At 37.7% G+C, this 24,350-nt stretch overlaps 1 protein-coding gene across 1 annotated transcript in view; it reads left to right on the top strand.

The window, feature by feature from the left end:
* Window positions 1-24,350, top strand: part of LOC122054912 (MYG1 exonuclease-like) — a 110,827-nt gene that overhangs the window by 38,984 nt on the left and 47,493 nt on the right. Inside the window, exons 6-8 of the mRNA XM_042616328.1 lie at window positions 15,068-15,418; window positions 17,262-17,408; window positions 18,302-18,400. Coding sequence (XP_042472262.1) covers window positions 15,068-15,418; window positions 17,262-17,408; window positions 18,302-18,400 — 597 coding nt within the window. The remainder of the gene's footprint in view (window positions 1-15,067; window positions 15,419-17,261; window positions 17,409-18,301; window positions 18,401-24,350) is intronic.

Genomic DNA, 24,350 nt, shown 5'->3' with positions numbered 1-24,350 from the left:
TGCTGTCAACACATGGCAGTCAAAAGGAAGCGCTTGAAGAAGTCGTTGACCCTAGGTTGACCGTCCAATCTTTTCATTGGCTTGAGAAGATCGTAGTAGGGCCATGACCTCATCACAATTTAAGTAATCAGTATATATGTATATATATATATATATATATTGATATATATATATATATATATATATATATATATATATATATATATATATATATATATATATATGTGTGTGTGTGTGTGTATCTATCATTGCTTGTGTGTATGTGATGCATGCTAATGTAGGGTAATTAGTGCCTTAATGCGTATATGATACACATTCATGATTAGATTAGATCTTAATCAAGTCAACATAAAATGCCTACCAGATTTTGATACTCATCACTACCTCAATCATTTGTTGTTGTTGAATCTGCCAAAACAGAGCAACGCATATTATCTTGGTAGGGTGCAGAGGGACAATCTTGGTCCCGCCTATCAAAGCTTGGGTGAGAACAAACTTAATTAGATTGAGTATAACTAATTAACTCAATTGGATCGGGTAAAACTATAGGTATTTTCCAACGGTTGGGAATATAGGATAAAGATCACATTTATCTTGATCCTATAAACAAGAGTTGCATAAAGATGTAATTGATAATTAGTTTTCTACCGATCATACTAAGTCTTGGGCGATTTAGACAAAGCTAACTCAAGGCGTAGTATGATGTGGATCTTGTCCCGCGAGAATTATAGCTAATTGGTATGAATCTAGTAGTGTGGTTTGACCACATCCATGACTTGATTCTACAAAAGCCCTACAATTCAGTGGGAGCATCATTTAGTTAAAGACCTAATTAAATGATAAGTGGAATATGATATTTACTTTCTGCTTTATTTATGTTGTAGATTGTCATGTCGACGAACACGAACATTTTCTCCCTGCGTTCTGTCCTTGACAAGGACAAGCTCAATGGAGCTAATTTCCTGGACTGGTACAGGAATCTGAGAATCGTTCTCACACAAGAAAGAAAACTGTACGTCCTGGAGTGGCCCATTCCGGAGGCACCTCCTGCCACTTCCACGCGAGCCGACCGAGATGCCTATAAGAAGCATCAAGATGATACATTAGATGTGTCATGCCTCATGCTCGCAATCATGAACTCTGAGCTTCAGAAGCAACACGAGTTGATGATTGCTTATGATATGGTTGCACATCTTTGTCAACTATATCAAGGACAAGCAATGCACGAGAGATTCGAGATCTCTAAGGCACTATTTCAGTGCAAGATTCAAGATGGGACTCCCGTAGGTCCATATGTACTCAAGATGATTGGGTACATAGAGAACCTACAGAGATTGGGATTCCCACTTGGCCAAGAACTGGTCACCGACTTGATCTTGCAATCCTTGCAAGAAAGTTACAGTCAATTTGTCATAAATTACAACATGAATGAAATTGATAAGTCACTGCCTGAGCTGCTAAGCATGTTGTGAACTGCTGAGCTCAACCTTAAGAAGGTAAAACCCAACTCCATTTTGATGGTGCAAAAGCATAAAGGCAAGGGCAAGCCTAAAAGTAAGGGAAAGTCCCAAGCCAAGGGCAAAGGCAAGGTAATGAAACCTAAAGGAGGAGTTGCCAAGGATGCTACCTGCTTCCATTATTTCTTCATCGTGGGTATTAAATACCGGATGTGCTTCTTGTTAGGACCTTCGGATGCGTCTAGAGAGGGGGGGTGTGAATAGCCGACCTCAAATTATCGTTTCTTCCTACAATTTAGGTTAGCGCAGCGGAAATACAATGTAGAAACGAAAGTGGAGAAGATCAAACCTCAAACGCGACGATATAACGAGGTTCGGAGATGATACTCCTACTCCTCGGCGTGTCCATAAGGTGGACGAATCCTATCAATCCGTCGGTGGATGAGACCCCGGAAAACTGGCTAATAAATACTCCTTCTGGGTGGAGAAACCTCGCCACAATCTCTTTTGCAATAGCAATAAAGGAGTACAAGAAATAAAGCAAGAAACAATGGATAATATGAATGTAAATACACTCTACCAAGTTTGCTTGCCTTCTTCTCATCGACTGGAGTCCGTTGATGAAGCAGCAACTTCACGGATGATGCCAACAGCAGCTGATCAACCAGTCGAGGGAAGCTCACACGAAGCTTCAGCAAAGAGGAGCTCAGCAAAGCTCAAATCGCAGTAAGGAGGAAGAGCAAGAATTGTATTGAGAGTTTTCTTTCTTCTCCTGTAGCGGCCTTATATCCTGCACCTGCGAAGAAGACAAAGAAGAATCCAGAAATCTAGCCGTTGAGTCACAACGGCTAAGCCTGGACCGATCAGGCTCCATCCTGATCAGTCCAGGAGGACCCTGATCGGTCTGTGGACCGATCAGGCCCTAGGCTGATCGGTCCCCAGAACGATCAACCAACTCTCTGTGAGAGTTGGCTTCGAAGCCTGATCGGTCTGTGGACCGATCAGGATATAGGTGGATCGGTCCACGGACCGATCCCCCCTTCTCTGAATCCCCTCGCTTCCTCAGATAACATCGCTTCCTGATCGGTCTACAAACCGATCAGATAACCCACAGTAAGCTTTTGTTTGGTTACTGATCGGTCACCAGACCGATCAGATAAACCTGAGTATCACTGGATCGGTCTGCTGACCGATCCAATGCCCATGTGGATTTAGAGCTTCTCATCCCTAAATCCTAAGGCCTTCCTGGTCTTGAGAACGAGCTACCGAGCCCTCTCTGACCTAGTCCGGAGAACGAGCTACCGAGCCCTCTCCAACTCTGTCTGGTCTAGAGAACGAGCTCCCGAGCCCTCTCTGACCTAGTCCGGAGAACGAGCTACCGAGCCCTCTCCGACTTCGTCCGGTCCAGAGAACGAGCTCCCGAGCCCTCTCTGACCTAGTCCGGAGAACGAGCTACCGAGCCCTCTACGACTTCGTCCGGTCCAGAGAACGAGCTACCGAGCCCTCTCCGACTTCGTCTGGTCCAGAGAACGAGCTCCCGAGCCCTCTCTGACCTGGTCCGGAGAACGAGCTGCCGAGCCCTCTCCGACTTTCCGTGCCAAGTCTCCATACTTGGACTTTTCCCGTGCCAAGCTCCCTGCTTGGACTTTTCCGTGCCAAGTCTTCAAACTTGGACTTTTCCCGTGCCAAGCTCCCTGCTTGGACTTTTCCGTGCCAAGTCTCCATACTTGGACTTTACCCAAATCAGGTCAACTCAAGTCGAGTCAACCAGGTCAACCTTGACCAAAGGTTGCACCCTCACTCCCAAGTTCCTATTCTTGTCAAACATCAAAATACAACTTCTCTATTCTTGTCAAACATCAAAATATACCTCGAGTCAGGTCAACTCGAGTCGGGTCAACCAGGTCAACCTTGACCTAAGGTTGCACCAACACTTCTCACATTTGTACTAATGTACAGGCGTTAAGAAATAGCAGGACATTGATGAAGGGTGAGGTGGACCTACGAGTAGGCAATGGAGCATGGGTTGCTGCTGTTGCTGTAGGAACTTACTTTCTATCTTTGCCCTCTGGGATTATACTAGAATTAGATGAATGTTGTTATGTGCCTACTCTTACAAAGAACATCATTTCAGTATCTTATTTGGACAAGAAAGGCTTTTCTTTTGTAATAAAGAACAAATGTTATTCTGTTTATTTAAAAGATATGTTCTACTGTAGTGCATCTCTGATGAACGAACTCTATATTCTAGACTTAGAGAACCCCATCTATAACATAAGTACCAAAAGGTTCAAGTCAAATGATATGAACCAAACCTATCTCTGGTATTGTCGCTTAGGTCATATAAATGAGATTCGCTTATCCCAGCTCCATAAAGATCGTTTACTGGACTCATTTGATTTTGAATCATATGAGACATGCGAGTCATGCCTACTAGGCAAGATGACCAAGACTCCCTTTAGTGGACACAACGAAAGAGCAACTGACTTGTTAGGACTTATACATAGTGATGTATGTGGCCCTTTCAATGTCGCTGTCAGAGGTGGTTATAGGTACTTCATTACATTTATTGATGACTTCAGTAGATATGATTATGTGTATCTGATGACACATAAGTCACAATCCTTTGAAAAGTTCAAAGAATTCAAGAATGAAGTACAAAACCAGATAGGCAAGAGTATTAAGATACTTCGATTAGATCGAGGTGGTGAATACCTTAGCCATGAGTTTCGTGACTATCTAGCTGAGTGTGAGATTCTATCCCAACTCACTCCTCCTGGAACACCACAGTGGAATGGTGTATCCGAAAGGAGGAATCGTACCCTATTAGATATGGTACGATCTATGATGAGTCACACAGATCTTCCTATATTTTTTTGGGGATATACTCTAGACACAGCAGCCTTCACACTTAACCGTGTTCCATCCAAAGCTGTGATAAAAACATCATATAGGATATGGACTGGGAGAGATGCTCAGATATCTTTTATGAAGATTTGGGGTTGTGAGGCTTACGTTCGACGTCAAGTCTCGGACAAACTGGACTCAAATCCGATAAGTGCTATTTTATAGGATATCCCAAGGAAACGAAGGGATATTACTTCTACATTCCCAGTCACCACAAAGTGTTTGTGGCTAAGACTGGGGTATTTCTAGAAAAGGACTTTGTTTCTAGAAAAACTAGTGGGAGTACGTTCGATCTTGAAGAAGTTCAAGATATGGACCATAGCATTGAAGCCTTGATAGAAGTTGAACTGGAACCGCAAAATGTTGTGGATGATGAGATTGTTGCACAAGGAGTTGAGGAACAACAACCAGTTTAAGTAGACCTACCTCTTCGCAGGTCTGACATGGTACGTCGTCAGCCTGAGAGATACTCTTTTCTCTTGTCTGACCATGACGACGTTATGCTCATTGAGAATGAGCATACCTCCTATCAGGAAGCTGTGATGAGACCAGATTCTGAGAAATGGTTAGAGGCCATGAGATCCGAGATGGAATCCATGTACACCAACCAAGTATGGACTTTGGTTGATCCACCTGAAGGCGTCAAACCCATTGGATGTAAGTGGGTCTTTAAAAGAAAGACTGACATGGAGGGACTTATGCATACCTATAAGGGTCGTTTGGTAGCTAAAGGTTTCAAGCAAATTCATGGTATTGACTATGATGAAACTTTTTCTCTAGTAGCGATGTTTAAGTCCATTCGGATCATGTTTGTTATTACAGCATACCACGATTATGAGATCTGGCAGATGGATGTCAAAACCGCGTTTCTGAATGGAAACTTGCTCGAGGATGTGTACATGACACAACCTGAGGGTTTTGTATATTCACTGCATACTGGCAGAGTATGCAAGCTGCATAAGTCCATTTATGGACTAAAGGAAGTTTCTCGGAGCTGGAATCTTCGATTCGATGATGCGATCAAACATTTTGGTTTCATCAAGAATGAATATGAGTCCTGTGTCTACAAGAAGGTCGTTGGGAACACAGTTGTCTTCCTTGTATTGTATGTGGATGACATACTGCTCATTGGAAATAATATCCCTTTGCTGCAGTCTGTAAAGACTTGGCTGGGGAATTATTTCTCAATGAAGGACTTAGGTGAAGCAGTCTGTATTCTAGGCATAAAGATCTATAGAGATAGATCTAAGAGATTACTTGGCCTAAGTCAAAGTACATATATTGACACGGTATTACTACGGTTTGCCATGCAGGATTCCAAGAAAGGATTTCTGCCGATGTCACATGGTGTGAGTCTTTCGAAGACTCAAAGTCCCTCTTCTAGAGAGGAGAGAGACTGCATGGATAAGATCCCTTATGCTTCAGCCATAGGATCTATCATGTACGCCATGCTATGTACTCGTCCTGATGTTTCGTATGCTTTGAGCATGACGAGCAAATACCAGTCAAATCTAGGTGAGCGTCACTGGATAGCGGTCAAGAATATTCTTAAGTACTTGAGAAGGATTAAAGACTATTTCTTAATATTTGGAGGCGATGGCGAGCTAGCTGTAAAAGGTTACAGTGATGCCAGCTTCCAAACTGACCAGGATGATTATAGATCGCAGTCTAGGTTCATGTTTTGCTTGAATGGTGGTGTTGTGAGCTGGAAGAGTTCGAAGCAGGACACAGTTATTGATTCTACAATAGAGGTCGAGTATATTGCTGCATCAGAAACAGCAAAGGAGGCAGTTTGGATCCGCAAGTTCATTATTGAGCTTGGGGTGGTTCCTAGTATAGCTGATTCTATAGAGCTCTATTGTGACAATAATGGAGCAATTGCACAGGCTAAGGAACCTCGCTCACACCAACGGACCAAACACATACTACGGCGCTTCTATCTCATTCGAGAGATCATCGATAGAGGAGATGTGAAAATTTGTAGAGTACCCACAGAGGCTAACGTCGCTGATCCCTTGACCAAGGCTTGGGCACAGAGAAAGCATGATGGTCACACTAGGTCATTGGGTGTTAGAGCTTACACTGATTGACACTAGTGCTAGTGGGAGATTGTTAGTAAGAGCCCTATAGTCGATCATGTGATGATTGTTGTATAGACTCGATGTATCATATTCCTATATTTATAAAGGTATTTCTTTATAGTTACTATACTTACTTGTATTGGTGTCAAATAACTGAGTATAATAGCGTCCTTGAGTAGAAGGTTCTTATCTATATCAATCGATTGGTTGAATTGATAATGAGATGATATAGAGAACACTACTCTTAATTATTCCTAGTCAAGTATTAACATTCAGGGACAATGTTAATGCGATGAGACTACCATGTAGGTCAACTCGATGACTTGATCTCGCAAGTCATGGATATTAGATATCAAGTTGACACATGAGTATACATTGGAGAATGTATACTGAATGACTCGCCATGAGAAAGTATCATAGATCGTTATATGAGTGTCATATACTTTCTCATATGACTATTAGTATAACTATCAGTCCTTGGACCTGAAGTCACCATGGTTCCCTACATAAGGAGTTGGATACTTTGGCTTCGTCAAATGTCACCCGTAAATGGTTGGATTATAAAGGCGACTAATAGGTATGTAACAAATTATGCGGAGGAATATGAGTGATGTTGTAAAATATCGAAAAATAGCGAATAATGATAAGGGAATTTTTTAGAATTTTTAGAAATTTTTCTGGAATTTTTTGGAACTCGTATGGACGAGTTTACGGGGATAAAAACAGGGCCTCGGGAAAGCCTGTTTAGGCTACCCATTTAAGCAAGGAAATGTTTATTTTCTTAAATTCCTTTTTCTTTTTCTATTTCTTTTTCTTTCTCCCCGACGCCGTGCTCTTACCCGTGCCCGACTGTTTTTCTTCTTTAAAACCGTCGATGCGATCCTTCCTTCTCCCCTCTTCTCACCGATTCTGCCCTAGGTGTCGGCGCCGAGCCGATCTTCTTCTCTTCTCGTCTGTGCTCTAGCCATCTTCTCGGTTGAGCCTTCTCCACCCGACAGCGCCACCCTTGCTCCGCCATTTCGCCGAGCGACGGCGCTACTATAGCCGACCTTCGTGCCCTAGCACCGTCGCCGGCTACCCCTCCGAGGAGTGCCCTAGCGCCGGCAGCCAACCACTCCTTTTTGTTTTTCCTCTGATTGTCGACCAATCTGCCTACATGAGCTCTCTGTGCCACTATCCCCTTTGTGCCACACTGCCCTACACGGGCTGATCTGCGACCAAGTGCAGAGAATCCAAGCCTTAGTTTTCTCCTTCCGTGCCCTAGGCTCCTCCTTCTATTAAGTCTCCGGCCGAGAGGAAGAACTTGGCTCCGTTGCAGGTAAGGCATATTTGGTATTAGATTTTGACTGGGATGCTGACACATAGACAGTAGTAGTTCTTTGCAGTGTCGGCAACAGATCTGTGGCAGCAATAGTTCCGGCAAACAATTTTCGACAGCAACTCTAGTTGGCAGTGGATCAACAGTAGAGGTTTGAATTGAGGTAAGGAGTAGAGAAATTGATCTTAGTTGTAGATCATGGTGTGATTTGATTTCTAGATAGTGATACATATTGTGAATTAGGGTTATGATTGTGGATTGATTAGGGTTTTACCCTAATTTAGCCTTAAGAATTTATTTAGCTATGCATTTGAGTTATAGTTAAATAAAAACGTATGTATATTGGTGACACAGGACCTTGACGCGAGACGCGTATCTCGACTACCAGTTTGGACTTTTCGATTTGGAGGCGGGTACTTTTGACTTTATGTCTTTGATATGCATAGTAGTGAATTTAACAAGTAGTAATAATTATGTTCTCTTATTTGTTTCGGTTAATCACTACCCGATACCTGTTACATGATTGGTTGATTGCTTGTTTTGCATCTCATGTATTCCTTACCTGTTGATACATGCTTATAGGGGTAGTGATATACCATGCTTCACCATGTTCAGGACCTAGGTTTTATACCTTCAGTGTACCTTTGATTTGATTCGTTGACCTATGGTGCACTTTTATATATATATATGGATTAACTCAAGATATTTTGTGGTTAGTGCCATGCACCATTCGCATGATTGCATGTTGTGCGATAGTCCGCTCCATTATTGTTGAGCACATCGCCAGTTACATGGATCTGCACACACCACCACTCATGGGTTAGTGGTCGATTCAGGCAGAGTGTGTTGCAGCAGGGACTTTGTTTGGCTCCGTTGGTCCGCTCATGGATAGTGTGACACAATGTGTTAGCCGACAGGGATTCCTCCCCGTCATCGTGTACCGGGAGTTGAGAGCATTGCGCTCCCCCATTTATGATTTGAGGTAGGAGGATAGGTGTACTCCGACAGCATCCCGTCCACTCGGTCACTCATCAGGAGTAATGACGACAGAGTGCACGGTTGTCACAGCTCTACCCACTCTGCCTCACTATTGTGTGTGAGATGATCGACTAGCGTCAGGGGTGACCAGGACGCATCATTGGCATCATATGCATGATGCATTTATTGCTTGTGTTTGTGCTTGCTGCATTTATATGCTGTATATTGTTTGGACGCCTATGTTTGACATGCATACAGGATTTCTATGCCACTCGGACTATTTGTCCTTATACCCAGGTCCTGGTTAGTACAGTTTTTCTCCTGTTTACTTCAGTTGCATTTCATCCTTTTATATCAGGAGACTGTACGCATGATTAGTGCTAGATGTTATTTCCCTACTTTGCATATCAGTTGTACCTGTTGAGTGTTGGACTCACCCCGCCTCCATTGTTGTTATTTTTCAGGTTGATGCTGTCAGGAGAGAGTTTCAGTCGTTAGTCCCCTACAGATCACAAGCTGTATTTATTTTTTTTGGTTTCTTATTTAGACAGTGTTAGACTTATTCTATTTGAGGATTTGGATATTGTATGGATTTTTGTGTCGATGGTTATAGTTTTTGGATGTGTCTTGCTACATACCTGCCTAGACGGCAGAAGAGGTGAGTTTGTCGGATTTGTGTTTTATGAGTGTAGTAGAGTAGGAAAAAAATCGGATTTGAGCTTTATGGGTGTAGTGGAGTAGGGTTATTTTCGAGTCTTGGTATTACTGTTTTGTTTATTGCTTATTATATTGCATGGAATGTCTGTGTGTTGTATTTTATTATTTTTATTATTCCAGCCGCCTGTGGTTGAGGTATATGAGGATGTAGAAAAGTTTCAGATTGTCCGCCGTACAGGGGAGATACTGCCGAAATTTCCTCGGACAGGGACTCCTCTGGGGCGTGACAGATGTAGATGAGATCTATCCCTCCTATATGACGGGAGTGATATCATGATTCTTGATAGAGTGAGACCACTAAGTGCATGGTCATTCCCAAATGAGTCAATATGAGATATTGAGCTCATTTGATTAGAGTGAGTCTACTTGGAGTTCAAGACATAGATTGATTAGAGGATGACACGATCTATGCCTCAATTAATTAATTTAGATGTCAAGGATAGAAGGACATTGTCACATATTGTGAGAGTCACAATTAGTAGTCACAATGGTGATGTTGGATCTCAACATTCTTGTAACTTGAGTAGTAATGATGTGTTGCTAGATATCGCTCATTGCTTATGTTTCTAAATGAGTTTAGGAGTATTGCCAACATTACAAGAACCTATAGGGTCACACACAAAGGGCAGTTAGATGGAGATTAGGTTCATATGATAGACCAAGAGGATTAAGTTCATGTGATGAACCAAATTGGATTAAGAGTAATCCAAATTAGACTAATTGAGTTGGACTCAATTTGATTCATATGTCGAATGAGTCTAATTTAGACTATGATTCGTTGAGTCAATTTAAACCAATGAATAGAGATTCATTAAATTAAATTGATTTGAATCAAAGGGTAGATTTGATCAACCATGGGAGATAAGAGGTCAAGTTTGACTTGACTTGAGAGGGAAGATGAAGGGTCAAATTTGACTTGATCAAATGCCACTTCATTGTGACTTGGCATGGGCCGGCCAATGATGGTGTTCCACATCATCAAGGTTACATCATTGTGTGCCACCTCATGAGGAAGACCAAGAGCCATGACTCTTGGTATTACATGGAGGTATAAAGCCTCTAATAAGTGGCCGACCACATTAGTGTGATGAGTGAAGCAATTGTGTGCTCATTCAAGGCTTCTTCTTCTTCCTCTCATCTCTTCTCTCCTTCTCCTCCATTGCCGAGACCTCTCAAGGGTGCTAGCACACTCTAAGTGGTTCTCTCCACCTTTTGTCCGTGTGGATACGTATAGAGGAGTGTACACTTGACACTCTACGAGATCCGGCAACCATTTAGACGAGCGGGATAAATGAAGGGCTTCGCTACAAGGGTAATCTTCCTTTTTTCATGTTGATCTAAGGTAGATCTAGTGTAGACAAACATGTACATGAATATTTTTATTTATCTTCGCACGGATCCGTGGCTAGCTTCGAGGTTTCCGCAACACAAAAAGCGGTTTTTACGGCTCGAAATTGCTAACACCGGCTACCATAAGAACTCCAAGAAGGGGATGCACCGGCCACTAAAGAAGAAGAGAAGAGGAGAAGAATAGGGACGGCCACACACCAAGGAAGAGAGGAGAAACTATAGAAGATATGTTGTGAGGTGAAGACATCTCTACCCCCTCTTTTATATTCCATGATCTTGGCATATAAGTTAATTTAATTATAATTAAAATTCCTTTATTCTCCTTGCTATTGGTTAATAAGGAAAATTTAATTAAAAATTCCTTTTAACCCATGCTATGGCCGGCCACACCATCATGCTCCAAATAAGGCAAGTTTTAAACACAAAATTAAAACTTCCTTATTTGTTTCCGGAAATTTTAAAATAAAATTTTTTTAATTAATTTTTCCCTTCATGGTTGGTTATAAAAGGAAATTTTATAAATTAAAATCTCTCTATTAAAACATGTGGATGATTTCCAAAAAGGAAAGTTATCTTTAAAATTAAAATCTTCCTCTCAATCTACAAATAAGGAAAGATATCAAATCTTTTCTTAATCTTTTGTAGAAACTATAATAGGAAAGATTTAATTTTAAAACTCTCTTTTATATCATCAAGATGGTTACAAAAAAGGAAAGTTTTATCAAAAATTAAAATCTTCCTTTTAACTACAAATAAGAAAAGATATCAAACCTTTCACTTAATCTTTTGTAGAAAGCTATAAAAGGAAAGATTTAAATTTTAAACTCTCTTTTAAAACCATGGTATCCACATAAGAAAAGATTTTTTAAAAATAAAATCCTTTTATTTTCTTGTGGCCGACCCATCTAGCTTGAGCTCCAAGCATTGGCCGGCCACTACAATGGCTCAACCCTTTGGCTTTGGCCGACCCAAGCTTGGACTCCAAGCTTGGCTTGGCCGACCACCTAAGGTTGGGTAAGAAGGTGGGTATAGGTGAGTATAATATTTTATAAATAAGAGGCTACGATAGGGACCGAGAGGAGGAATTGGTTTTAGTCTCCCGATGAAATTAAGCTTCCCGTGTTCGCCCCGAACACCCAACTTAATTTCATCAATAATAATTCATACCACTAAAGAATTATTATTGAACTACCGCATCAATCCCAAATTACATTTTGGGCTCCTTCTTATCATGAGTGTGTTAATCTCCCTGTGTTTAAGATGTCAGATGTCCACTAATTAATTGAGTTACTGACAACTCACTTTAATTAATATCTTAGTCCAAGAGTAGTACCACTCAACCTTTTTGTCGTGTCAGACTAAGTCCACCTGCAGGGTTTAACATGACAATCCTTATGAGCTCCTCTTGGGGACATTATCAAGCTAGATTAGTAGGACACAGTTTCCTTCTTTAATCAACAACATACACTATAAGTAATATCATTTCCCAACTTATCGGACATATTGATTTATCGAGCTAAATCTCACCCTTTAATAAATCAAATAAATAAATACTAAATATATGTTCTTGTTATTATATTAGGATTAAGAGCACACACTTTCATAATAACTATGGTCTTGCTCTTTTATTAAGTCAGTATAAAAAGAACTTACCTTAAATGGTCCTACTCAATACACTCAGAGTGTACTAGTGTAATTTTATAGTTAAGATAAACTAATACCAAATTACACTACGACTATTCCAATGGTTTGTTCCCATCCATCTTAGTCATGAGCTACTGTTTATAATTTATAAAGAACCGATAACATAATCTTCTATGTGTGACACCACACACCATGTTATCTACAATATAAATTAATTGAACAACTACACTTAGCATATAAATGTAGTCATTTTTGACCAATGTGATTCTTTATTTCAAAATAAATGTTTACAAAAGCTAGACTTTCAGTATACAATCTAACACAACAATATAGTTGCAGCTAAATTGATGAAAGAAAAACGACCTGGATCTTTTGGAGTTCATATGCAACTCACACTATTAATCTCATGCTTGAAAGTATTCGCAAACTTCCACGATATAAAAGGGTGATTAAGCAATCCAAGGCCTTTACCATTTTCATCTATGCTCACCATAAGACTTTATCATTGATGAGAAGTTTCACGAAGAAGAGAGACATAGTCCAACTAGGAGTTACCAGGTTTGCATCAAATTTCCTCACATTACAAAGTTTGATTAAAAAAAAAACTAGTTTAAGGGTCATGTTTACAAGTGATATGTGGGAGAAATGTAAATGGTCAAAAACAAACAAAGGAAAATTGGCTTACTCTACAGTGATGAGCATGAGTTTTTGGAATGGTGTGACACTTTGTTTGAAAATATTTGCTCCTTTGGTAAGAGTTCTTCGATTGGTAGATGGAGATAGAAAGTCATCGATAGAGTTTCTATATAGGGAGCTTCTTCAAGCTAAAGAAGATATCAAGGTGGCTCTGAACAACGTGGAATCAAATTATCAGCTTATCATAGTTTATTGAGTAAAAAATAAAGGATAGACTTGATACATCATTGCATACCACTATTTTTTTTGTTGAATCCTTATTTTTACTATAAAGATAGTTTTATTGCTCTTTATGAGGAGGTCACGACGGAGATTTTTGAATGCACGGAAACTTTGTATGCCAATGAGTTAGATCTACAAGATACAATTATTAACAAGGAATTTTTAAAATATAAAGATAAGACTAGGTTATTAGGAAAAATATTGACAGCAAAAGCATGTGAAAAAAATGATGATACATTTAATCCATGTGCATGGTGGAGTACATACGGTGCTCACACACTTAACTTGCTAAGGGTGGCATTGAGGATACTTTCATTAACTACAAATTCATCTGGGTATGAAAGAAATTGGAGTACATTTGAAGGAGTAAGTTTTAAACTTTCAGTCTTTAATTAAATTAGCTATAATTTTTAACATCTATACACTATATTCAGGTACTAACTATAATATTTACTTTCTCTATTTTTTTAGATTCATACAAAGAAAAGAAATAAGTTGGATGTCAACAGGTTAAACAATCTAGTATTTGTCCAATTTAATACTAGATTATTGAACAAACAAAAAAGAGAAAAAGAAAGGAATGTCGATGTCCTTCTTACAAAAGATGCTTCAAATGCACAAGGTTGGATTGTGGATGGTGGAGAAGATGATGAAGTTGAACTAGGTTCCAGACTCACTTGGCAAATGGTTGATGAAGCAAGTGGAGCAGATGAAAATCTACAACCCCAAAGAAGCTCTAAAGTGAGAGAACTTTATGAAGATGATTTTGCATCCGAAGAAGAAGAGGAGGATCACAATAATGATATTGAGTTTGTGTTCGATGAAGAACAAGTTATTCAAAATTATGGAGAAGAAGAAGTAGAATAAATATGAGTCTAAGAGATATTATTAGTTGTGTAATTTTGAACTCATTTTGTTAAGACATGATTTATGTTATTCAACAATTATATGTTGCTTAGTGGTTACTAGTTACTGGTTCACAATGATATAATCTTGAATTGAACTATTGTTACTATTTTCTAATGTTTTCCACCACTAAAGTTGTTTTAGCTTATAACAAGGTTTTAAAATTCGATTTGAATATATATTCTACTGTTTACTACATGATTATGATAATTTACTGCATGTTCTACTGTTCAACTATTTCTTTTACTCATATTTATTGAGTCTAGTATATTTCCTTTGCACAAAACTATTAATTTTCTTTTATAATTTTTCATTTTTTGGTATTAGAAAGTATGCATTTATTTCAGCATACATAGTTAGATCTCCATTACTATGAAATTATTTAAGACAACATTTAGATTTGCATATGACATTATCCACAGTCCATAACTCCCCATAAAAGAAGGGATACCGAGGAATCCGCCTAGCGACGCCTAGTCCCAGCCTAGGCGCTAGGCGCTGGTCTGCCGTCCGACTAGCGCCTAGCGAATTTTAAAACCTTATCTATTCATGAGTATCCCGTTAGCATCTAGTGTTATTATTATTATTTTAAATTTTTATTTCCTTTACTAACTGTTAGATCCTAAGCCTTTAAAAAAAAAAAAAAAAAAAAAAATTAAAAATCGTAATACTATAGGCTCACGAAATGCTCACAAATAAATGTACAGTGGGTCCCCTGTGTATATATTTATCCAAGGTATGATCTAGTATTTGTATAGAACTTTATTGAGTTCTTCAGCCATTTGAAATAGGCCCGAACCAAGGCCGGTGTCTCACTTGGGCCGGCCCAACGATATATTTTTTTTATTATTAAAGCTCTGCCCCTGCTCCTGCAATTGTTCGCCGTTCGGGATTGGTGGTGGTGGTGGCCGACAGCCTTCGGAGCAGCACGCACGTACTACTTCGCCTCGCCCATGGCAGCCGCAGCTGCGAGGAGCCCTGGTTCTCCTGCGGCATTCTCTGCTGGATCCCCCAGGCCTACTCTCAAGAGGGTCGGCACCCACAACGGCAGCTTCCACTGCGATGAGGCCCTGGGATGCTTCATCATCCGACTCACTGACAAGTTCTCTGGTGCCGAGATTGTACGAACAAGAGATCCCCAGGTACACAATCTCTTTCCTTTATTAATCTCCTTAATTTGCAAAAAATGAACAGTTTGTTTTTTCTTTTTTCTTTTCCCTCTTGAATGTTTATCGATAAAGGTTGCATTTTTCTTGTCCTCTTTAATCATCACCGGGCTGATTACTTACGCAAGAGAAGAGGTTCAAAATAGAAGAACTGAAATGGTGAAGAAAGTCTATCTTGTGCGTAGGGCATGATATGATGCATCTTTACATTATCATTAAAAGTTTTTTCCGGTTACTAAGTTGATGTTTTTCACTAGAACTGATAGCATGGACAACACTAGTAGGTATTACGGTTGTATTGTTTTGCCTGGTATGGTTCTGGACCTAGATATTGCTAGAGTGAAAAATCAAAGAGATTAGCAACATGATATATTTGTATTTTTTTTCACAAGTTCTATATATATATATATTTTTGGTTATGTTGTTGAACGTTTACATTTACACACCGTGATCTTCTAAAAATTTGAATCAATTGGAAACTGGTTGTAAGTTTTGTACAATAATGAATAAAAAAGGTAGTTCATTCTAATAAGAAGTTAATATAAAAGTCATAAGATGTGCGTGGATGTCAGACTCATAAGTTATATCTATAAATCCTCTTCTTTTTCTGAACACATCTCAGTTCAGGATCAAAATTCTTTTGAAAACATGCATCAAATGGGAATTAATTTTTGGAAGGACAGTCTCAAAGAACTTTGATTCTATGAGATTTAAGGTCTTATGCAATTTTGCATCCCTTAATTTGGAATGAACAATGAGATTGAAGTATTGTCAGTAATTAATGAAGAAGATATAAGCTATACAATCTAATTACTTTTTTGTCAATTGAATTTGATTAAAGGCACGGAGAATTTTCTTTTCTGTCTTTCATTTTTATGATATAATAATTCTCCTTGCATAAAAATGAGTTAAAGTGAGTATACTTTTAATAAGATAAAATTTCAGTTCATGAGATCAATTTTCTGTCAAAGATGGTGGATAATTGTGGGTGGAATACCAGCTGGTTGAGGGATATATTGGTACAGGATATAGGTTGTCCATTTGTGTGATTTTTCTCTGATTATCCTCCTCAATGAGGCGAAATAAGGATTATAATGATCCATTGAACGTAACTGCTAGCAATTAGATTTGTGATTCCTGAAAGATCATCTGATCCTTGGTGGTTTGGGTTTGATCATATGATACAGATCCATATTACCTTTTTTATACATTGTATGATCTAAATGATAGTTTTACTATTCAATAAAATTTTGTTCATGTGAGTTTAGAGAAACATTTATAGTTGTTCATTTCTGTTTATGCTATTTCTTAATAACAGTTGCGGATAAGATATATTTGTTAAGCAACTTATGTGATATTCTAAGGCTTATGGTCTACTGATAGTAAAATATTTCATATTTTCTGAAAAATTGGAGCCTACCACAAAGAAGTAAAAGAAAACAATAAAAATTAAACATCAGGAGAGTTGGTAATTTGTTCACTATGGTGCTTTAGTTGGCTATTCTAATTTCTTTGCCCACCACACATATGAAAAGCTATAAAATTGACATTGTTATTTGATAGATTTTGTCATTGACAAATACTAATTTGCTTTTGAACTCGTTGCACATGTATGTTCAAATTATCTACCTGATTTGCACTATGACTATGACAACTAAATGCAAATCCAAGCTAAATAGCACCCACATGCTTACTTTTTTTAATTCTACAACTATGTGCTGCTTCATTTGCTACTTAAGTCTTGCTTGTTGACTTTGTAAACTAATTGATTTTTTTAATGTCATAATCTCTTTTTTTTTTTTCAAAAATCAATGTGCAGCACCTTGAAACCCTTGATGCAGTGCTTGACGTTGGCGGTGTATATGATCCTAGCCGAGACCGTTATGATCATCACCAAAAAGGATTTCAGGAAATTTTTGGCTACGGGTTCAGCACCAAGCTTAGTAGCGCTGGGCTTGTCTATAAGGTATTAGGTTATCTGATATTGATTTAAATCTTCATGTAATATTTTTTATTTTGCAGATTTGGAACTTATCCTTTATATTCTGTCAGAGAAGAATTCTGTTTTCAGGTTTTTATTTGGCACCTTTATCATGGGTTATATAGTCAATTCTGCTACATTTTAGTATATATTTAGCTATGGTGTCATGTTATTATTAGCACTAGAAAATACTTTGTTTATGCCTCAGAAATTTTCAGACAATATCTTTACATTGTTTTGATTTGGTATTTATGGGCTTAGCAAGAGTGGAAAACCATCTTTTCTGATTTTAGTTTAGAGATGGCCACTATATTATGTTATTTGTGTTAAGTGGTTCTGAAATCTGAAGGAAATTACATCATTAAACATGCTCATGCAGAAGGAAACATGCAAAAAGCACTGGGATAGTCTTACTTCAATAGTTTCCTTGCCTTGGTTTAATAGGTTAGTTGAATCCCAATGGAAAAGTTGAGGATCTAATTGCTCAATTAAACCACTGGAAATGATTGTTGCTGCTCAGAGTTCTCTTTAAGCTAGGGTTATTCTACTCTTTTTAGATCAATTAAAGTGAAAAAAGGTCAGTGACTGATAGCGAAGTAGTACCACAAGGGTGAAGGTGAAAAGAACTAAACTTCTATTTATGTACAAATGTTGGCTGTTGCTTGCCACCTTCAGACAACAAAAGGGACAGTGCTTGGTTAAGTATCAACTGTAATGGAGTGATATTCTCAGCTTGATTCATCAGTGTTCTTTGAGGGAATATACTGCCACTTCTTTGTACTGCAAATTGAATAACAAATAGCATTCCATCTTCATCTAATTATTTTGCTTCAACAGTCTTCTAAAGTAAAATTTACCGATGTCATTCCCCGTTGCAGCATTATGGAAAGGAGATAATTGCTAAGGAGCTTCAGCTTGATGAGGGACATATAAATGTACAACGACTATACCTTGCTGTTTACAAAAGCTTTATTGAGGTGAAGTTTCCCTATTTCTTAACTTGTCTCTTTTGCTCATCAATTTTGAGACAAAACTTTACTGCTAGGAGATGTGGTTGATTTGATTTATTTTGCATAATATTCTCATTCATGTTTTTGTTTCAGCATAAAAAGACTAGTCATGGTTGACATTTTAAGCTACTATATTAGTATATTTGTACTGGACACTTTAGATTTTCATTTATGTATAGGCATTTGGTTTCCCCTTAGTTCTGCCAGAATTTTACTTTAATGCTTGTTCTGTTCTTGCTCAGTGGGAAAAATATCTTTTACAAGGGATGCTTGTTTCAACAGAATCCATTTTCCCCATGTCTTCTGGCTGAAAGAGTGGTTTTCACAAATTCCAATAAAAGTCCTCTTTACTCTTCAATAGCTGCACCGAGCAAGTTTAGGCAAGGGTGACGATGGGCACTAGCCATTGAGGACTAGTGATGAGGGCTAGAGTGGCAGAGGGGGTGAATACTTCCTTGACCTCAAAATAGTAAATGGGCTCTCTCGTGTTCTTGCAGATATGAACGCACAAAGCACAATGCTAACATAAAAGATCTTACGTAGTTCAAAACCACCGGTTCCTAATCTACAACCTATAAACTTCTAAGGTGAGTCATTCGTTGGAAACCCATATCTTTCTTCTTATTAGAGGTGGAAAAATCTTGTACAAATTATTTTTGTACAATAAAGATCAACATAAGAAAACTAATGGCTATATAAAAAAGTAATAGTTTAAAGGTATGAACTTTAAGCTATAAACATAAAGACTATAAAAGAATAGTAAACGGCAAAGTGGAGTTGTGGAAATTCTTCAGAATAATATTTTGATTTTTGATAGATGATGGTCGAGCTCCTCTTGCCCTTTTATTTATAGTTTTCAAATTGAGTTTAGATAAGTTTCATCCATATATTTTGTTTAATTCTCGTTGATTCAAATTTTTGCTATTCGATTGAAACATTGATCAAGGATCCTTATCTACCACCTATCATTTTTAGCCGACTCAACACCATTCCGATCGACTCAAATATGTTCTAGTCGACTCAACTATTCTAGTCAACTGTATTGATAAGATTTACTTGAACTATCTAATTTTCAAATTCAAACAGTGGATCTGTTGATTGCTAATCGACTTAACCCTTTTTAGTTAACTTGAGCAAAGCGTCTTAAGTTGACTACCCAATTGCCTTGTTTGCTAAGTCGGCTGCATTTAACCTTCAGTCGACTTAATCTTTGAGTTCACGCTCAATTAGAAATGTATCAAGAAACCCAAGATTACAAGTTCGCTTGTAACTCTCGCATATCACCAAGATACCTTCAAGGTGTTGCCATTTTATGTTGTTTAAGAGTACACCTCTTACATTAAGGCCTTGGCTAATTCATTCCATCCTTTGCTAGGTCATCTGCATAGTACACCTCTTGTGACTACTATCAAAGCTATTGAATTAACTTTATGCTTCTCCTCTTACGTTGATCTCTAGTGGTCTCTTGACCATTGGCTCTCAACTATCAAGCCAAACAAACTTGGCCACATCAAGTTCAACAAACACAATAACATTAACTTGGTCATGCCAAATCTAAAAACACAACTTGACATTGTTGAGTCACACCAATTTGGTTGTGTTAAGTCAACAAACATAACTCGACTTTGTCAAGTTAGAAGCCCCAGTAGCTTCATGTGCATTTTGTCAAATCTTTGCAAAACATCATAACACACATTAGTAACACAAGCAAACACAACTTGAACCTTTGCAATACACATCAAAATATCTTGGTCAAACACAATCACTTGGGCATGATTACACTAACAATCTCCCCTTTTGATGTTTGACAATCCGTTTTAGGGAAAAAGAACAAAATTATGAGAACCAAAAATTAGGTCACCTAAACTCCCTTTAAGTTAGGATTTTATTGTGATGAGATAATGTGTACATGAACCTATTCTTTCTCCCCCTTTAACATTCATCAGAACAAAAATTTAAATTTATAAAATCAAGTAACCATATGTAATTCATCCGTATATCAAAATTTTTGGTAAAAAGACTAAAATATGTTCTAGTGAGTTCAATGATCAAAATATGTTGTTATATCATATATTATCAAAAAGAGTTATAGATTATTTTGAAAAACTAGCATAGAAATTCATTTCTTAACTTTTTTGTTGAACTTAGTACCAATTAGCCAAACCTTGTCTCAGTTGTCTAAGAAGTTGCTAAAAATTTCAACAATAATAAAAAATAACACAAACTTCTAAAACATTTGAAATTCTACAGAGAAGTTAATTTTACATAACAACAAAAATTTAGTTTTCATGAAAAACATAATTTTTAAATTTGATAGAAATAAAAAAAATTGCTAGAAACTTCTGTGGTTTTAAAATTCAGGAATGTTATTTTTGAACTCTTAAGCAGCAAATATCCATATAAGCATTTTGGGATAGTAAGTATAAAGCTTTAACAATAAGCAAACAAAATAATTGTAGGATCAGAAGGAGGCGCTAGAGGAGGAGGGAGGGGGATGAATAACGCGTATTTTAAAAACTTGTTTTATTACAAAAATGAGATTGCAGCGAAAATTAAATAAGAATAACACAAAAAGAGACACAATAATTTTAATGTGGTTTGACTTCCCTCTTGTGTTCCTATGTCCACGATGTATGATTCGTTAATGGATCGATCCCGAAATACCTCTAAATCTTCTCCTTTCCAAAAAAAAGAGAAAAACCTCTTACAATAAATACTTAATGTATAGCACAAAATAAAATGCAATTAAATTTAAAAGTTACCAAAGTAAAGCTTCCTCGAGTTTAGAGCTCGATGGAGTGAATTAGATCTGAGGTGAATTCGAGCACAAAGAACAAAAATTGATGAAGAAATGATTGCTTGATTGGTTTTTTTTTTAATAATATCTGAGTCTTAAACTCAAGCTTGTTTTATAGCTTTTTATGGTCGACCGATAAAAGCTTATCTAGTATTAGATTGGTCTCTCGGTCGACTGTTCAGCAAGATCGCTAGATCGATCATGTCCATGCTAACTTTCTTGTCTAAGTTCATTTGTTGATCATACGGTCGCTTGATAACTCACCACATCAGCATTTCACACCTTATCTCTTGCCACGTGAGTTGCTCGAAGCCTATCCTTGCCCAAGTCTGCCCACACAAGCAATTATGTGCTTTTCCATGCCATGTCAACTTCCCGAAGCTTATCCTTGCCACATCATCAGACGTCATCTGCCACGTCACTATCATGTGCTTATCTGACACCACATCAACAATGTTATGCCAAATCACTGAGCAATCATCTAGTCGACCATAAACTGTTGTTTGATCTCCTGAACCTTCCGATCGATCGTATTGATTTTTTGATAGACCAAACGCCTATTTTCTGCAAAACCAAGTTAGTATGACAAATAAGTAATATATGTATTTATTATTATGCATGCTCTATTATTTCTAATAGTTAAAATTGTCTGATCTCAATTTCGAAACTCATGTTAGTTTCTTACTCGGATTATCGCCTAGCTATAGGATTACCACCGTCCCAAGGTAAAAGATACTCCTCATCACTTTCTTTCAAAAGGACCTCTCCTGAACTTACCTTACTTTCTTACTTGGGCAGGGCAAACATCTGGTTCTGCTAACCCATTTGGACTTGCGATCTTCTGACCCACCAAGCTTTCTTCTACTTAGTGTCCGATCACCCACCATGTCTTTCCATGTCAAGTTCATCAACCCATTTGGTTTACTCTACCTGGTGTCTCCATTTTATCCACGAAGACTTTCTCTTCTACTAAGTGTCCAGTTCTCTTGACTTCTTAAGGCTTTTTGTGTTAAGTGATCTGCACACTCGACACCCAAGTTAAATTCACAATGTCTAACTTTAAACCTTTTGCCATATATCAAGACACAAGTTCGATTATTTGGTGTTGCATGCACCAATAATTTCTCTTTTTTGATATTTGACAATCCGATTTAACGTTAAAAGAAACATAATGTACTATTTGAATACCCCTTAAATTTTGAAAAATTTAGACCTCATTTGAAATTTAAGTTTTCAAACTTTACCTTTGCAAATTTTAAACCTCATTTGAAATTTAAAATTTTAAACTTTAAACCTCTCGGTATTCTCCCCCTTTGATATAACATCAAAACAGGGGTAAATCATAAATCCAATATTCAAAACAGGTTCCAAAGAATTTACAGGAAAATATATTTCAAATGGTCTGTCAAAATAGTTTTGAAAAAATTGAAAAATGTCAAAGGGGTTTGTTGCATTAAATTAAAGTGATATATGAGAGTATGATTCAAGTAATGACTGAGGGTAGTTTGGGAAACAATAAAAAGGGTAATCAGTTACCCTTGTGCCTAAGTAGGCCCGAAGCATTAAAAGTCTTGACCCCCTACCATAGTTTTATAGTTAAAGTCATCAATAGAGTTTAGGTTATGAAAAAATTCTGCACATAATCCTTGATTAATATGATGTGTGTAGTAGACTAGGTTGGCCTAGGTATAATAGTTGATTATCTCAACTATAGACAATACTTGGTAAAGAAATTCCTATCTAAGTACCTAGTTCCTAAAACTTTCTGTAGGAAATCTAGGATCTTGGCTATGGTTTGAGGGATCGGCCTCATCTTGAGTTACCCTATGCTTTTGGCTATAAAAAAGACTACAATAAGCATATAGCTTAAAAAAAAATGATGAAATGAACGGGTTAGGATAGTTACCAAGATATTTTTGAGGATCTCAAGGCAAAATGAATGTTGGAACATAAGAGAGAAAGGTGGAATTGGAGCTCACTAGTGATGGGTTGATCTTACCTTGACACTATTTTTATATGGCAGTTTCAGTTGACCGAAAAAGTTTTTAATCGAACAATATCAGGATTTTATGGTTACAATGTGGATCGGTTGATGGAAAAAGCTTTTCAGTGGACTCAACAATTGAATTTATGATCTAATGATCAACTTTTTACGGTTATAAGGGGGATCGGTCGGTCGAAAAAGGCTTTTCGGTCGCCCGAATGTGGATGACTATGCTAGCTATTTTGTCGATTTCTGTTGTTCGATTGCCCTAAAACTTGTTTGGTCAATCGAAAAAGTCAGAGCATCGATCAGACTAACCTGAATTATGTGTATATTATTTTCTATTGACTGACGTGATTTTCCTTTGACGGTAGGGTTCATTCGATCTCTTGAATAGGTATTTATAGTCGACCGATAAAGTTGTTTTAGCCTAGTTAGTGGCTTAGGGTTTTGAGGTAATTCAGGAAATTATTTCCAATGACCGGAAAATTATTTTGAAAAATAATTTTTAAAATTAATGACAACGGTAAAGTTGTTGCTTTGTGACCAAAAGGTCACGAGTTCGAATCCTGGAAATGACCTCTTGCAAAAAGTAGGGTAAGACTATGTACAATGAATCCTTCCCTGGACCCCACATAGTGGGAGCTTCGTGCACGGGCTGCCTTTTTTTTTATCTATAATGTTGTCCTTAGAAAAATGTCTAACTTCTTTTTTGTCTTAAAAGTGATCATTAGTTGAGTTTTAAGTCCAATTTAGGGTTAGTCATTCTAGTGATCAATTTGTTTTATACTCCATTTTGATACACTATAATCTACATATGGAACCAAGGGTCGAGTCCTAACGTCTCATGCTCATCGACGTGGCTCAATAGACAAACAATACTAGGTGTTTGTGAGATGCCAAAGCTGCTTAGATCTATAGGTTCATGAACCCTAAAACCCAAGTTAGATTCATTTTTCAAAACATAAAAAAATATAATAATTACAAAAAATAGTAATAAAGATGAATCCTATTCTATTAAACACATTCCTAATTCTCTTGTAAGAGTACTAAATTCTTCCTCAAGTAATAGTTTGGTAAATATATCGGCTAAATTTGATTTGAACTCGGTCGAGTATAATATCTCCTCTAGCTAC

Source organism: Zingiber officinale, chromosome 3B, assembly GCF_018446385.1.
Source record: "Zingiber officinale cultivar Zhangliang chromosome 3B, Zo_v1.1, whole genome shotgun sequence".
Classification (NCBI taxonomy): domain Eukaryota; kingdom Viridiplantae; phylum Streptophyta; class Magnoliopsida; order Zingiberales; family Zingiberaceae; genus Zingiber; species Zingiber officinale.
Note: the sequence above shows the minus strand (reverse complement) of the source record. Positions and strands in the feature narration are given on the sequence as shown.